The sequence below is a fragment of the Lotus japonicus genome, chromosome 4, assembly GCF_012489685.1.
Source record: "Lotus japonicus ecotype B-129 chromosome 4, LjGifu_v1.2".
NCBI lineage: Eukaryota > Viridiplantae > Streptophyta > Magnoliopsida > Fabales > Fabaceae > Lotus > Lotus japonicus.
Window position 1 is genome coordinate 15456142 of NC_080044.1, and position 17344 is coordinate 15473485.

Genomic DNA, 17344 nt, shown 5'->3' on the forward strand with positions numbered 1-17344 from the left:
GAATAGAAAAACTCTTCATTCAAGGTCTTAATTAAACTCCCCAAGAAGATAAAGCCTAATTTCGACAGACTTCCAGGAAGCCAAACACTGATCATGGGAAAAATACTCGAAGGTTCTTATTTTTCTAACGATTTTGAATTTCGCTTAAACAGTGCTCAAGTAGCGGAAATAGCCTCTTTCGGACACTTACGACCTTAGCTGGGTGTAGAAATGGCTCGAGCTATAACTTAAACTGACTATAGTTTCATCCTCAGTCATTTTCTGAACTTTCTATTTCATAAAGTCATCCAAATCTGCAAACACTTGTTCAAGTTTCTTTCACGATACATCGAAACCTAAGCGTGAATATGAAACTACTTATTTAATTTTTAACTTAAAAACTAGGGTCTTACACTTTTAGACTCAAAGAGTGGTAAAGAAAAAAAAAATCGCCTTCATGAATGAACTGTGAAGTCTAATTTTAAATTTAATTTTTAATACTATTTACATTTAAATAAATATATGTGAATTCATATATGTTCATAGGTGTCATATCCATAGATATTATAAAATCCGTTTAAAAATCACTTACTGGATATTCATGTGGGTATGAAACAGGTACGTATATATATTTTTAATCGCAAGCAGATGGGGGATGTATACTACACAATACATGCTCACCCGAACTCATTGACACATCACATCTCATACTTTCTCTCTCATACTTTTTTTTATTTCTATCTCTCTCATCATTCTATTTTTTTTCACCTCAAAAGGATGTGTGAAAACAATATAATTCGTCTGTTTTTTTTTATTTGTGTGAGTTCTTCACGTAACTCAAACTCTATCTATATGGTGAAAGTTAAATGTTTCCTAAAAAAATAGTCATTTTTTAATATTGCAACCGTTATCTATTGGATAGTGGCTGCGGTGGGTGTGCATTATTTGCATGTTTAAATAGGGTAAATAGTCAAGTTGGTCCCTGAATGTGTCCACCGACTTCAACTTCGTCCATAAACTTTAAAAATGACGCCCGTGGTCCCTAAATGTGGCAAAACTCCTTCACAGTAGTCTCTGGGTTAAAAATAGTTGACGGACGTTAACAGACTTTTGACATGATTTTTTTTTTGTCAAAGATGATGCTTATGTGCAAGGTAGTCAAATCGAGATACGTATCGTGTATCGCTAGACCCTTATTCCGTGTCGCGTATCGTATCGTAACGTGTATCGTAAGATACGGACACAAAAAAAATTAAGTCATAAATTAAATAATATACTAATATATCATCTAAATATAGTTCAAAATAATCAAAGATCCAAGTCATAAGTAGAAAAATAGTCTCACAAAGTTCAAGTTCAACCTAATTCCAAGCCATAAGCCAAACTAAAGTACTAAACATCAAAGAGATGAAATTAAATGCCCACTCCCTAATTCCAAGCCATTAAAGGGATGATGAAGTTGAACGTGAAACATGAAAGTGCTGCTGAAGTTGAACGTGAAAGGGTGAAAGAATCAAAGAAAACATCACTTTTTAGGGAAATTTACTAATTTTTAACGAAATTAAATTCCCACTCCCTAATTTCTAGGAGAGTCAGATGAAACAACATTTGAAAAACTGTTTTTGTATCGTATCGGGATACGTATCGTGCGATACTCATGCGATATGTGCGATACAGGTCACGATACGAACACAAAAAGATACGTACATGGGATACGTATCGTTTGGTTGATTTTCGTATCGTATCGGGATACGTATCGTGCGATACGCACGATACTGACTACCATGCTTATGTGTCATTTGAACCCAGAAAATAATAAAATAAAATAGTTAAATAAAAAAATAAACAACTTTACCCTATTCTCCTGTGTATTAAATCATAATAAACGAAGACATATAGGTTCAAATCAATCCCAAGATATAAACTTTCTCCATTCACAGATGAAAAAAAGTAGAAAATAGCAAACTTCGAATTCAATTGGGGGAACAAAATTTCCTATTCATGGGAGGAAAATGGAAAGAAATACCCCAAAAAAAAGGTCAATTCCTATTTTTTGCAATTCTCAGAAGCCCCTTTCTTTGCCTGTGATTTTCAATTCCTCTACCTGTGTCACGGTTTAAAACCTCCATGTATTAGCATAGTCACCACTTTTGCTCTCGGAATCACACAGACACACACTATAGCTGCTCAAGAAACCTTCATTTAAACAAAAACGAAAAGTCTATCTAATTTCCATTATTCATCTGTGAAAAAAAAGGTGAAAGTTTCATCAAGCTTTTCAACCTAGATCAGATGAGAAAGTTTCAGATCTGGCCTCAACACCATGAAAACTAGAACCCACAACAATTACCTCATCTTCTTCTCATCAAGCGCAGTTCTCTGGTTGAAGTACTACGCTTCTTCATTTTCTGATTCAAGTTTTGTGCTCTTTTCTTTCTTTGTTGTCTGATTGAAGCTTCTTCATGTCTGGTTGAAGTACCGCTTCAGGCTTCTTCGTTTCTGCTTGCGTGATTCGCTGTTTCTGCAATTTTGGATTTTATCACCTATGATTCGGGGTTCTTCACTTCTGGAATTTAGGAATTTCAATTTTGTTTTTTTATTTAACTATTTTATTATTTTATGGGTTCAAATGCCACATAAGCATCACCCTTGACGAAAAAAAATTTCATGTCAGCATTCCGTTAACGTCCGTCAACTTGTTTTAACCCAGGGACTACTATGAAGGAGTTTTGCCACATTTAAGGACCATGGACGCCATTTTTAAAGTTTAAGAACGAAGTTGAAGTCGGTGGACACATTCAGGGACCAACTTGACTATTTACCCATTTAAATATCATCCCTGAAATTACAATATCTTTTTCTCGGGAAAAATAGGCGTGTGAAAATGGAATTAATTACATAGACTTGACCTTAGTACATAGACTTGACCTTGACTAAGACAAGGTATGAGAGTTGATATGTAATTACGGATTAACGTGCGCCACATGAATGGTTTTTAGGGTGCATTAAAAAGCAAAATGCAGTAATTTAAGGGAGAGAATAAATACACGCCACGCAATATAAAGTAAACGTTTTTTTTTTTATATTGAAATTAACTATACCCTCCGGTCACTATTATAAGCAAAAGTTAGCTTTTAAGATTTATTGAATAAATAATGTATGTGGTCATTAATAATGACTAGATACAACATTTATTCAATACATCTAAAAATTAATTTTTGCTTATAATTGTGACCGGAGGGTGTATATTCTTTTAAGAAACACTGCTCGTATATTTTTTCCTTCATGTTAGGTAAAATTAGTGCGCTGGTAAACCAAATAGTAGCTTTTTAAGAAACACATCATCACTTTCAGAAAAAAAAAAAAAAAGAAACACATCATCAACTTGTTGATCACGATCGTTCAGCGTGAGCTGGGGACCTTGAGGCTGATGGATTTTGGAAGTAAAGTAACAAACACACTGGGAATTATATATGGATACTAAACGAAGATGTGTACAGTTATTTTCTTAATTTTAATAAGTAAGTGGAATAGGTGAGTTTGGAGTTATTATACATCCACACCTCTTACCTATTTTCTACATTTATTTTTTATTTATTTCTCTCTTCTTTATCAATCAAATCATTTATCATATCTTTACTTTTTCTCTTTTTTCTTCCTATCTCTTTACTTCTCCACCTCTTTCTACCTCTACCATGAGGTATGAACCAAACATCATTCGGAATAGGTTAGTTCTCATGTATTTACACAATAAGGTGGCAAAGTAGTAATTCAACCTATCCCGACACTTTTCAACACGATTTCAACTTGTCTTAAGTGGGGTGGTGTGGATCAACCCGCTAGACTGCAGTGGCGAAACCTGAAAAAAAAAATTGAATAAGGTGACAGAAGATTTCAATACATAAATCAAAATGTTCTTTTACTATTGATACACATATATTCATAATAAAAAAAATAGTTCATATAATATGAATGTTGAAAATTTATTATAAGTTAGGTTAATAATCTTCAAAAAAAATTTTGCTACATCGGAAAATAATAATCTTCAAAATTTACTTCTACTTTTTTTCAATTTTTGTTTTATGGATATATATTTTACCTTTGAATAACTTTCTTTTACTTTTTCTTTAAAAAAACCTTTCTTTTATTTTTAATGATAAGTTTTATGAGGGAGATTTATCACATTTGTATATTATAGCCTTCCAAAAAAAACATTTGTATATTATTTTATTTCACTTTTCAATAAATTACCAATAAAATTAATAAGAAAAAAATATAGGTGAAATCTCAAAAAAATATTCAATGAATAAAGGAAATAAGTTTTAATATTTGCGTAAGTTAACTAAGGTCTGGTCAAAAGCTAAGTGGAATTAGCAGTTAAAAATGAAAAAAATGTAAAAGTGTGTGAGGCTAGGTTCAAACCTCAGACCACCACATCATGAGCGTTGGTCACAGCCACTAAACCAGTTACATTTCTTTGTTCTTGTATACACAGTATAATATATATATAGAGTTTAATTTTGATGCAACGACGGTGTAAGGTTTTTTTACACCGTCAACCAATCAGATTTTAAGGATGTGAGAAAATCTCTCTTTTCATTTAATTTCATTAATTGACGTGACACATCCTTGAAATCTGATTGGTTGACGGTGTAAAAAAACTTTACACCGTTGGTGCATCAAACTTTTTCTCATATATATATATATATACTTTCTATAAAAAATCTAAATTTTCGTCATCAAGAAGGTCCGCCTCTACTAGCATGGGTTTAGAGATGACACTCATAAAGGCTGGGAGTGTAATTCCTATTCCAAAACTGTTTTCTTATCATCATCTTTATTCCCCACTCCCCAATTCGTGATATATTGTTCCCTGTCTTTATTATCTGCCTCCCATCGAGACCTTAAAACTCCATATTTAGGATAAAAATATAATAGAAAAAGGATTAAATAAGAATTTGGTCCATGTATAATACACTAAGTTTAAAAATGGTTCCTCTCATGAGTAAAGTTTAAACTCAGTCCCTACAGTTTGAGAAACTACCTGATTTTGGTCCCAGTTGGGGGTGGTGGTCCAGTGACCTTTGTCACTAACTCACTAATTAACATAACCCTGACTAATCGGTGAATCCATGTGGCAATTACACGTATGATTAGTGAAGTCATGATGCAAATGTCATCGGACCACCACATCCGACAAGGACCAAAACCAAGTAGTTTCTCAAACAGTAGAATGTTCAAACTTTGTTCCGGAGAGGGACCATTTTCAAACTTAGCATATTATACAGAGACCAAAACCTTATATAACCCATATAAAATAGATAAAGTTTGATTCAGGATTCCTGCCTCTCTGTCTTAATTCAGGATTATATGGCTTTATCATATAATTGTGTCTTGTTAGCTAGTTCATGTTAGAGCATCTCCAATTGAGTCCTTAAATTGAGATCTTAGAAATAAGATCTGAATCTTGTTAGCACCCACCATTGGAACTATCCTACATGACATGAGATCTTACCTTTTGCTAAGTAGCTTAGGTACTCTCAAAACTGAGATCTTAAATAAAAAAATATTTTTTCTCTCGCATTCAATACCAGAACCAAAGTGCAAATAGGGAGGGAAAGAAACTAAATCACTTCATTAACAAGAATGATATACAGATTACAACCATATCACTTTAGATCAGCATCAGAAGTTGAAAAAAGTAAACCCTAAAAATAAAACCTAAAAAAAAAATTCAAACCCTAGATCTGCCGAGCACCGTCACTGATCTGCATGATCGAGCATCGTCCTCACCGTCTTCACCTTAGCAGCTCATCGTGATCTGCCATGGCAATCGTGGATCTGCCACTCCATTGAAGGATTTGCGACATGAAGAGGCCAACCGAGAGAAGATTGTAGATGAATGGGTCCATATCGGAGATTAGAGGTACTGTGGATGAACGATGTGGTGGAGGAGAGGAGAGAGATGAAGAGGCGCGATGGAGAGAGGATCAGAGAGTGAAGAAGCGTAAGGTGGGGTGGAGAGAGGACCAGAGAAAGGATGAAACATAGGTGCGGTGGAGGAGAAGGGCAACGACGGGTTGGGGGAGAAAAGGAGAAATTAGGGTTTGTGTGTGTGAAGGAGATAAAGGCAGTAGAGCTTAAAGGAGAGAAAAAGAAGAATAAATGATGGGTTTGGCCGGTTTTGCTGAAATGAGGAATATATATTTAAGTTTTTTGACCGGCTCAACCAGTAACGGTCCAGAACGTTGGGCCTTGTTTGACCGGCTGGGTCAGTCATTTTTTTTTGCCTATTTATGCCTTTTTTTTTGAAAATTTTCCTCTTTTTTTTTCTTTTTTTTGCCAGCTTCAGGATTTTGAAAACTTCATGTTTGGGCTTCATTATATATATTTTTAAATTGTAATTAAGTTGTATTGAATTAATAATTAAATTGAGTTTAAAGTGGAAACAAATGATACAATATATTAGGTATTGTGGGTTCAATCAAAAGTAAATTAAGATCTCAAACCATTAGAGCAAAATGTGCATAAGGACCTTATGAACACCTTAAATCATATGTCGCACTCCGGGCCCACAAAAAATGAGTTAAATCCCAAAATAAGATCTCATAATTAGAGATGTTCTTAGTAGGCATTGCAATGCACTTACCGGTTTCATGACATGAAGACCTTTGCCCCCCCCCCTGGGTTTGAATGGAAAATTTTCCCTTGAATTGTTCTCTTGTTGAGTGTGGATGTAATTTCCTCAATTTTATCGAAGAATTATTTAACCCGAAAAATCTTATTTTGTAATGTTTGATCTATCTAAATATTACTCCATCCGTTTCATAATAACTGTCCACTTATGAAAAAAAAATTTGTTTCATAATAACTGTCCACTTAGAATTTCAATTGAGCATTAATTGATGTTTTTACATATAATGACTTTATGAGAATAATAAATGAAGAGAGATAAAAGTACACCTTAAAAGGTAAAATAGATAAACAAATGATGTGTTAAAAATTTAATGATATTAATTGTATTTATTTTGAAATGGAGGGAATAACTTTTTAAAAAGACATTGAAAATGTCAACCTTACCTTTTTTTTTGAATTTTCAAGGCATCTCCACACTCGGTAGCTATGGGACTAAACTAATAAACCCAAGTATTTATATACGTATGAGGATATTTATATTTAAATAAATTAATAAATATATAATTTCAAAACTCATAATAAAAGTTGATAAAATAATGGCAATTATACATATTTATTTATTAAATAGCTGTATCCATTAGACATTATTTAAAAAATGTCTTGCTTATAAAAAAAAAGTCTTAAACCTAGTCTCTTCAATTAACCAAAAAAAAGTCTGTTCATTTAAATAAACTTTCTTAATCAATACTTTTATTTAATAAATAAGGTTATATAAGACTGACCATTACTTTGGTCAAAAAGACTAACCAAATACACGTAGAAGAAAAAACAAAGACTAACCAAATATGCAGGCCAGGTAAACATTGGACAAACAGCTTAACTTTTTTTCTAGGTCAGTTGCCGAAACTGTGGAATTCCATGAACATTGGAAGTTGCTACCTCAAATTGCGGAGAATTGCCCCCGGCCTGGTTTTTCTCCCCCGAAAAGTATCCTAAATAACTTCAACGTGCCATTTGACATTATCCATATTCCATACTAATCCAAAATATGCTTGCTCATGGATTTGCATGATTCATTTCAGCCAATTTGCGTTTCCCGTCACCTTAGGTTACATGGAATTTGATCCATGAATTTCTTCCTCAATTCATATATCTCAGAGCTTTTATCTTATTTCTACCGTAACAGTGACTTCCCAGTGCATTAAAATATGACACGAGGAGAATTAAAATGTTTTTATTACTTTATCCATATATTATATTATTTTTATTACTTTATTTTCTTAGAAATAAGATATTTTTAATAAGTCCCTGATAATTCAAGTAGTAAGAACTAGAAATATATGAGTTCGGAAGGAAATGTTGAACCTTAGAAGACGTAATTTAATTTTCCAATGTAAAAAAAAAAACCTTAAATAGTAAGGAGAAAAACCAATAACGGAAAATGCTACAAAATGATCACTATGTCGGAAAAATTCTAGATATTTCAAAAGTTAAAGTCTCACATTGCCTAGCTCACCAACCTTTCAAGTGTTTTTATATTTAGCCATCACATTGTGATGGTAAAGAGCATATCAAAGAGTCTGGGCTTGCGCGCATGAGATTGGGCCTCATGGGTTCAACGTAGTGGCAATAGGTAGTTTTTCCCCCGGGCACGATATATGGGCCTTGCTGGTTTTTTGTTGAATTTATTTTTGGCCTTTTGCAGAATACCTTGGAATTAACGCATTTCTACCTATGTATTCAGGCCGAAATTCACACAGCAGCGTCATCCTCTTCTCTGTCTTTCCCCTTCACTCCTAAATTGATCCAGTTCCTAAGCAATCACATTCTTATTTTATTTCTCACCAGTTTTGAAACTTGGCATCGTCGGAAGAGGCTGCTTAATCTTGGGAGGTGTTCTGGATATACCGGGATAAGACCTTCAAGGATAGCGAATTGATTTTCGCGACTCAGCTTGTTTTGTTGCAGGTTCTGTTCGTGTTGTTGCGGCATCTGTTCACAAAGGTTGCTGTTTGGTTCACTTTCTTCAACACACTAAGGTTTTGGTTAATGAGCATTTCCTTCAGAGTCACTTTTTTTTTGATAAGCCAAATTTGTATTGAACTGGAAGTACAAGGGGTACTTCAACCCAATACAACACATAAAGAAATACAAAATAATGGAAAAAAAAGAAAGCAACAAACAAAAACAAAAACAAGGCAGCAAGCGGAAAAAAACCCAGGGGAATGGAAAACACAACAAACTAATGGTTATGCTTCCCAACTATGCAAGCCATACTTGTTCAAACCAAACGCACCACCCATCACAACACCTCAACACATAGCAGCCCAACGTATTACATGGCTTGAATGCACACCATTGGATTATTGAGCCATTCAAACCAAGAGTATGAAAAGCCATGTCTCCTTACTTTTATCCAATGCCAAGCTCTCCACTGTATAAGATCCAAAACTTGTGAAATTGTCGCCTGCCCACCATTGAAGAGCCTCTCATTTCTCAACAGCCGGAGGGTCCACACACCGGCAATCCAAATGGAACCATGTAGTAGATTTTGACTTCTATTCCAACCAAACAGAAACTGTAGAAAATGGGACATTGTATCATTAGGAAGAACAATATCAAACCCCAGCCATTGGAAGCAACTCCTCCAAACTTCAGACGCAAAGGAACAAGATCGGAGGAGATGACTGCAGGTTTCGAGCTCCTCCACGCACACTTTGCAGCAAGCATCAGCAGACGAAAGCACCCTTCTCTTCAAGAGATTTTCACCACTTGCTATCCTATTCAGAAAACAGCGCCAAGCGAACGCTTTTGCATTCGACGGAGCAAAGTTGTGCCACGCCAAATCCATCACATGATCAGTCGCTAATGATTGAGGATCCTGCAAAAAGAAATAAGAGGCGTTAACCGAAAACCGGCCATCCGGAGAAGGATTCCAAACCCAATTATCTGGAACACCTTCAACCAGAGGCACCACACTCCCTGCGACAACCCAATTAGAATTCTCCAAGCAGCAGGCAGATTGAACTCCTTGCCACCATGTCGATTCCCTCAAGCGTCCCCCACCATACTTCGACTTGAGGATACAACACCACAAATTTCCTGGTTCTGTATGATACCGCCACCACCACTTAGCAAGTAGAGCCCGATTAAAGGAGGGAAGATCCTTTAAGCCTAAACCCCCTGAACTCTTTGGCTTGCATACATCTTGCCATTTGACCCATGAAATTTTCTGCACCTCTTCCATTCCACCCCATAGAAAATTCCGCATAAGACTAGTAAAAATATTAGCAAAAATATGTAGGCATATGGAAAAATGATAATAAGAACAGAGGCAATGAAGAGAGGACACTTTGGATGAGACAAACCCCACCCCCAAAAAATGGTCTTTTATTTCCAACTCAAAAGCCGATTCTTAATTTTCTGTATTACCGGATCCCATAGCCTTCGATTAGTAGGACAACCACCCACCGGGATCCCTAGGTAAACGAATGGTCACTAATCCTCCCTTTCGCTTGTAGGTGTGAATTGTGTGCATTAACTCTTGAGCTAAAATGATATTGTTCTTAGTTCCATCATGAGGGATAAAGCTCCCTTGAAGTGGACTCACAAGATCAACGAGGAGGGACTAAACCTATTAACCAAAACCTTGGTGGGTCATGGTGGTTGCAAACGATGGTGGAGAAAAAGGGCGGTGAGCGGGAGGAGGAAGAGGATGAAAATGAAAGTTGAGTGAATAATAAAAAATAATGAAATTTGATGGACCAAAAAATGTCTTAAAACATTCATGTGTACTTTCTTTAACTATGACCGACATATGGGCTAGTGATATGGTAAAAAATGAGTCATGTAACTATTATTTCTAATAAAAACATTTTTTAGGGACAAAAAAATATGAAAAAATTTCAAAGAGCAATTTAGATTAGACTATATATGTGAGGAGCGTGAAACATATTTAACCAAGGAAACATTTAGAGTTATCAATGCCCGGTGATGCAATGGAATTGTCTAGTTATGCCTTAGGTAAATATTGTGAAGTGTCTATGGATGTTGAATATGACATTGATAGCTCACACTATAAGAAAAATCGTTATTACCGACGGTCGAAAGCCATAAGCAAGCAAAAAAATACCGTTGGTAATGCTTAATTACAGACGGTTAATCGACAATTAAAAAAATTGTGAGTATTTAGCTCATCAGTAAAGTTTGAAGAAGAATGGAGGATGAGGAGGAGGAGGAGGTTACCCGGTGGTGCCAATGATGGTAGCGGTGGTGGAGGTGGTAGTTGTAAGACCTGTGATTTGGGGCGTTACAATGGTGGCAGTGGTGAAAGTGAAAAAAGTGGTGACAACGACGGTGGAGGTGGAAGTGGTGGTTGCAGTGGAGGTGGAAACAGTAGTGGTAGTTGTGAAGGGTGGTATTGGCGGTGGTGGAGGTGGAAGTGAAAGTTGTAGTGTTAGAGGGTGGTGGTCGTTGTGGAGATAGTAGTGGTGGTGATGGTAGTAGAGGGTGGTGACAGTGGAATGGCAATGATGGGGATGGTGATAGTGGTGGCGGTGGCGGTGACGGTGGGGAAGGTATTACTGGTAGGTGGAGGCGAGAGGTGGTGGTGGTGGTGAAGGGTGTTTCTTGCAAGTGGAGGCGGGAGGTGGTAGTGGTTGAGGGTGGTAGTAGCGGCAACAACGACAGTGGTGGTGGTGAAAGCAGTGGTGGTGGTGGAGAGTGTTATTGGTAGTTGGAGGCGGGAGGTGGTGGTGGTGGTGATAGTGGCGGTGGTAAAGGGTGTTGCTGGCAAGTGGAGGCGGAAAGTGGTGGAGGCGGCAATGGAGACAATGGTGGTTGTGGTAGAGGTTATGACGGTGGTGGAGGTGATTATGGTGGTGGTGGAGATGATATTACATGTTATTAAAACTTTAATCATGAAAATAAAACCACATATTACGGTTTTAAGAATTATGCAAATTGAGTAAACCATTTCAACTTTTTTTTTTCTACACACGTTTTCATTTTCAACATTTGAAAACCAAAAAGCAAAAATCAAAATTTGGCAACCGCTCTGAACGGGGTCTAAGGCTTTGTTTATATGTTTTTAGGGGGAGGGGAGGGGAAGGCTTTGAGGGGAAGGGGGCAAGCCCTACCCTAACTAAAGGAGAGTCTTGATGGATTTTGGATCACAAACCCTTCCTTTTCTTCTTAAAAACTCACATATAAGGAAATTGCTTCTTGAAAGCATCTCCCTTCCCTTCTCTCCCTCCTCCAAAACTAAACCCATAAGCACACCCTGAGAATTTTTAAATCACTCAATTTCACAAAATAATATACACCCTCCGGTCACATATATAAGCAAAACACACATTTTAGGTTCATTCATTTAATGAATGTATCTAGTCATTATTAATGGTTAGATACATTCATTAAATGAATGAATCTAAAATGTCTTTTTTTCTTATATATGTGACCGGAGGTGTATATATTTTCACCCATACAACATTACAATTAAAATTCACTCGAACAGAGGACTTGCACTAAAAACATGTGCTTACTTTATTAAAAGCATGAGTGTTTGGATTATATATGATGTGATATGGTTCAAAATATATATTTTTAAGTTTCAACATTACCTCTTTTCATCCGTATGTGTAGCATGAAATGAGATCAATTTTTTTTGGGTTTTATTTATTTTTTCACTGAGATGCAGAAAATTTATATTAAATTTTTTTGTTCAATTTTTCAGTTGCTTCCTTTTTCAATTTTCTTAAATTTTTCTTCTGGACCGAACCAAACCAACCCAATTGGATTGGTTCAATTCAGATGGTCAGATTCGGAATAAAGAAAATATGATTTTGAAATTTGAACAAAATTTATTTTAAAAACGTGAAAAATTACAAATATCTTTATATATATCCAACATCTTCAAAAGAACATAACATTCCATAATCCATATAAACCGCATAAATAAACTAAAACCAATATCTTCAATACAAACATAAATAGGCAACATAATATTCAACTCCTAAGCAACTTAGTTCTTTGTTTCAAAAAAATAAAACTTAGTTCTTAACTTAAACAAACATTATGTAATGAACTGCTGCTCTTTGGACTGAAGGGTAAGAAAAAAGTTCTCAATACCATTGTGTTGGTTCGGATTTGTCGGATTTTTAATCCTCAAATCCGATACCAAACCGATGGTGATTGATGCAGTAAAAAAAATCCAAACCGAACCAGTGATCTAATCCAATCAGCTATAATATGTTTGGTTCGATTTGGTTTCATCGGGTTTGCGAATCGGACCGTGCCCGCCTGCTTACACCCCTAAATTGCAATAATATCACATAGCAAATCAAATTATTCAAGAGCCTTCCACTTGTAACCAAAAATAATTCAAGAGCCACCCACAATGCCTTTGTGACAATATCAGTCATATTCAGGTTTACCAGCTCATAAGTTTTCTTCAATGAACTCTAATAAACTTCATCATGAAGTTCTGCCGCATACCAGTGCTCAAACACACACCTTAGGATCCAAAACATGGAAGCTATTGTTTGAGACATGCAAGCACATTGATGCCAGAATCAATAATTGAATGAACCTGGGACAATTCCCTCGCCTTGTTGTGCCAGACCACCAGATGGTGCTGATTTAGTGTTCCACCACTCAATCTTGCTGATCTGATAATTCAGAATCATTTTGGACTTGTAGAACTTATGTTTCATGAGTTCCTTAACAGCAAACCTTGTCTTTGTTCCTTTTGCTTTCCGGCATGATCAATGACAAATTCCAAACAACAAGGAAAGTTGCATGACGCAGGTGTCAGGCGGGAATTGCATGAAGCCAGTTTAAGTTAAAATCAACGTGAGGAACTTCTATTTTCAGATTGGTCATCATAGGTTCAAAACCTTCCCACGAAGCAGCAGTTTCTTCATCACATGTCACCGTTAAATTCTCAAGATTGATGACAGAGGCTGGCAATTCACATGCTGCACAACTAGTCATGTAGAGATTTCTTAAATTACGCAGATCACCAATTTCATCTGGTAAATTTGGAAGGCTTAGGCAGTCTGAGATGTCAAAAAGCCGCAGGTTTGGAAGATTTCCAATAGAATCTGGTATCCCTTCTAGATCAGTACAAGAACTGAACCTCAATAGTTCCAAATTCTCCAAGTTTCCGATCTCTTGGGGCAGCGCAGAAAGCTTGTGGCAATTTGTAATGCAGAGTTTCTTTAGAGGGGTGATATCACAGAGCCCAGTAGGGAGTTTCACCATATCTTTGCAGTAGTCAATGTTCAAATCTATAAGATTAGGAAATGCATCTGAAATTCGGATCTCACATTTTTCGAATGCATATCTTGTATCACACATGTAGAGGGATAGTTTTTTAACATTCTTCAAAGTGCCAAAGGAAGCAACAGAAATCTGCTCTAGCCTTATTCTTTTCAGGTTGGACAAAGAGCCAAGTATCTCAAAATTATTCAGTTCAGAAGGATGGAAACCATAATTTGTTACGGTCAGAACTTTTAGTTTACTCAACTTCTCCATGAACTCTGGAAATGAGTACTTCTTAGTTTGATGATTTAAAATCAAAACCTCAGCTTGAGCTGGTTGTATGTATGACCAATGTGAAGCGCAACTTTCGTCTGCAAAAGTAACCCATATGGTGTCAATTACGGAAGAAGCATGAATAACGGATCACAGCAATTGATATATCAAAAGAAAGGTTGAAGTAGAACTAACCAGTTGATATAGACAATGTGCGGGCAGGGACCAGTTGGGGATTCTGTTTGATACACCTTCTACGAAATTTTGACAGCATGCGGGACATCATGCCTTGCTGCTTCTCCCCAAACCACCATTTACGCTCATTTTCACTTGTGTCAATAATGAATCTTTTTCTCTGTTCAACTGGTGCTCGCATGCTTTGATAAATTCCAAGCTCTCTTAGAAGATCATGAAGGATGATGAAGTGGTAATTATCTGTGTCACTTGCACTTATCCTGGTAAATGAGCACAAGTTAATTACATGAAAAATTCTCTCACAAGATAAAAAATGCATGCTCTATCAGATAGTTTAATTACGAATTTCAACTACCATCCCCATAAACAAACGAAAGAATACAGATTGCAGAGTAAAATAATGCAAGAAGTTTAAATTCAATCTGAAGATAAATAGTCAGTTTGGAATGGTATGTAGGAATTAAATGCTTCTCAAATTAGCTACACCACAAACTATTGAATTTTGTGTTCTGCAGAACATAACTCATGTAAGATATATTAGAATTAAGTTGCCAAGAAGAACATATTCGCAGTCATTGTACCTTGTTATTAAGTGGTTTGCCAGATTCATGGAGACTAATTTGTTGATGATGGCCATTGCTTCTATGCCGTCATCATCTAGTCCATACAACTCGGCCCACATATCAATGAGAGAAGCAACAGGAATTCTTTGGTCTTCAGGGAATAATGCTAGGTCCATGAAGCACTCCTTGATGATGGGATTATCTTGTAAAACATCTAAGATCTTTTGGAATTGGGTAAGTAATTCAGTATTAGAATCAAGTATAGAATGATCCAGTGACAGTTCCTTCAATGTCTTCTGCCACAACCCATTAGGCTGATGACTGAGTGACGTGCCAATCACTTTAATGGCAAGCGGCAAGCCCTTGCAATTTCTCACAACCTGAATTTCAGTGGAAGCATATACAGTCAGCAATCAAAGATTTATGGCTCAGGAGCTCAAATGTCTTGTAACCTACCATATTATTACATTGTAAAACATAGTTTTTTTACTTGATTTATTCCTTTTTCTTTTCTGTTAATGCAATGACATGTTCAAAAATATAGAAGTTTCCAAATGGTCATGTAAAATCTAGTGATGTCGAGTTCAAACGAATGACTTAGACAAAAACTAACAAGTAAAGACAACTCCATGTATCGGTGAGAACATTACCTTCTGTACAAGATCTTCGTCAGGAGTATTTGAATTGCTTTTTTTCAAGAGAGCATAGTGGCGGAAAAGGGTCATTGCATCTTCATGACCAAGAGGTTTTAGGATACATGGGGTGCCAAATCTAGGAAATGTGACCCTTGAAGTCACCAAAATTTTATAATCGGATATCCGGAATCGAAATTTCTCAACAAGGGCTTCAGAACCAGGCCAAACATCATCCAGAACCAGCAAAATTGAACTTCCCTCAATTTTCCTCAACAGAAGTCCCAATTGATTAACTGCATCCTCGTCGCTTTGAAACTCAGGCACCGGATATCCACAGTGTTCAAATAATCTCTCCACAATATTCTTCAAGTTGGGCGTTTTTGAGAAGGTAACAAACAAAATATTTCCCCTGAATTTACCTAGATAAACCAAAAAGATCCATAAGCCAAGAGAAGTTCATGTCATCTACCATTTCATAATCTTTATCATTGTGTGTAAAAAGTATTTATTTTACTAAGTGTATATCTTGCTGCAGAATAACAATAAGGTGTTGGTCTAGTGGTAATTAAGCTAAACCCTCATAAGGGTGAGAACACGAGTTCGACCCCAGGAAAGTAATTTGTTCCGAGGGACAACTACAGTTTTCCGAACCATGGGATGATTGCAAAATTTGTAATGAACATTTTTTATCAGGCAATAAGGCATATAAGAGACCCAAAGAGGAGTTAACACTTACCCTTGATTTGTTCATCCAAACAAAGCTTTGTAGCCAAAGTGGTTTTCCCTGATCCACCCAAACCACTCAACACAAGGACTTTGGTACCATCTTTGAGAAGCTCCACCTTCAACTTATTCAACGGCACATCCACCCCAACAGTGAATTCAGGGTTTGCTGGAACACCATAAGGACGCTTAATGGGTGCTCCACTAAATTTCTGCTCAAAATCCTCTTTGCTAATAAGCTCAAGAAATCCTCTAACCTTGTAAAGTGTGTCCTTCACATCATTAGCCATTTGAGCTTGCTTTTCACCATCAACATTTAAGAAATCATCTTTATTATTATGACAAAGCTTGTTCACACAGAGTTGAAGCAAAGAGATAAAGTTTCCCCAACAGAGACACTTGTCCCCTTCCCCTGCATCTTTTTCTCTGATAAGGGTCTTGATTTCTTCTCTGGGTGGATCCAAGTGTAATGTAAGAAAAGCGAGTTGAGCTACGTCAGCCATGTTTAACCAGCAACCTCTTATGTTTTTTCTCCTTGTGTGTTGTTCTTCCTCTGTTCAAACAAACAAGACAGAGAACTGAGAAGTTAAGCTTAACGTTGTTGTTTTTTGTTGCTAAAATTGAAATTTCAGAATGTGAAAAGAGACAGTAACAATTACATACCTTTTGAATGTGCAAAGTTGGGTTCTTACTTATTAGGTTATGACAAAGAAGGGAATTTCAAAGTTGATGTAACGTTGTTGTATCAGGATCTCCAATTGAAAGAATAGAACTCTGAACGGCTATACAATTGAAAGAATAGAACTTGGTGGTATATATTAATAGGCTACAGGGATGAAGACTGCCCTCTCAATTTCTTGTGACTTTCCATTTCTTTTCTTTTGTTTCCGTTGTAACTTTCCTGGCTTCTTCTTCCACGCGCACTCATGTGAACTTTAATGGAGTAATTATTGTAGGTGAAATTAGCTAACTGTTCCTTTAGAGCATCTCCAATGCATGGTTGCTAGTTGGGTTGCTTAAATGCTATTCTGGTGGGCCCATACTGCCACATAGGATTTAAGCAACTCATAAGCAACC

General features: G+C 36.4%; 1 protein-coding gene across 1 annotated transcript; it reads right to left on the reverse strand.

Moving 5' to 3' along the window:
• Positions 1-12571: 12571 nt before the first annotated feature.
• LOC130711131 (probable disease resistance protein At5g66900) lies at positions 12572-17089 on the reverse strand. The gene is made up of 6 exons (XM_057560627.1): positions 16931-17089; positions 16281-16820; positions 15560-15963; positions 14928-15289; positions 14347-14606; positions 12572-14249 (listed from the first exon to the last, which is right to left on the reverse strand). The coding sequence occupies exons 2-6, from the start codon at positions 16768-16770 to the stop codon at positions 13426-13428; spliced, it is 2340 nt and encodes a 779-aa protein (XP_057416610.1). The 5' UTR covers positions 16771-16820; positions 16931-17089; the 3' UTR covers positions 12572-13425.
• Positions 17090-17344: the final 255 nt, after the last annotated feature.

Coding starts and splice junctions, on each gene's coding strand:
- LOC130711131 (XM_057560627.1), bottom strand. CDS start 16,770: ATGGCTGACGTAGCTCAACTCGCTTTTCTTACATTACACTTGGATCCA. Junction 15,290..15,559: donor ACGAAGATCTTGTACAGAAG/GTAATGTTCTCA, acceptor ACTGAAATTCAG/GTTGTGAGAAATTGCAAGGG. Junction 14,607..14,927: donor GCAAACCACTTAATAACAAG/GTACAATGACTG, acceptor CTCATTTACCAG/GATAAGTGCAAGTGACACAG.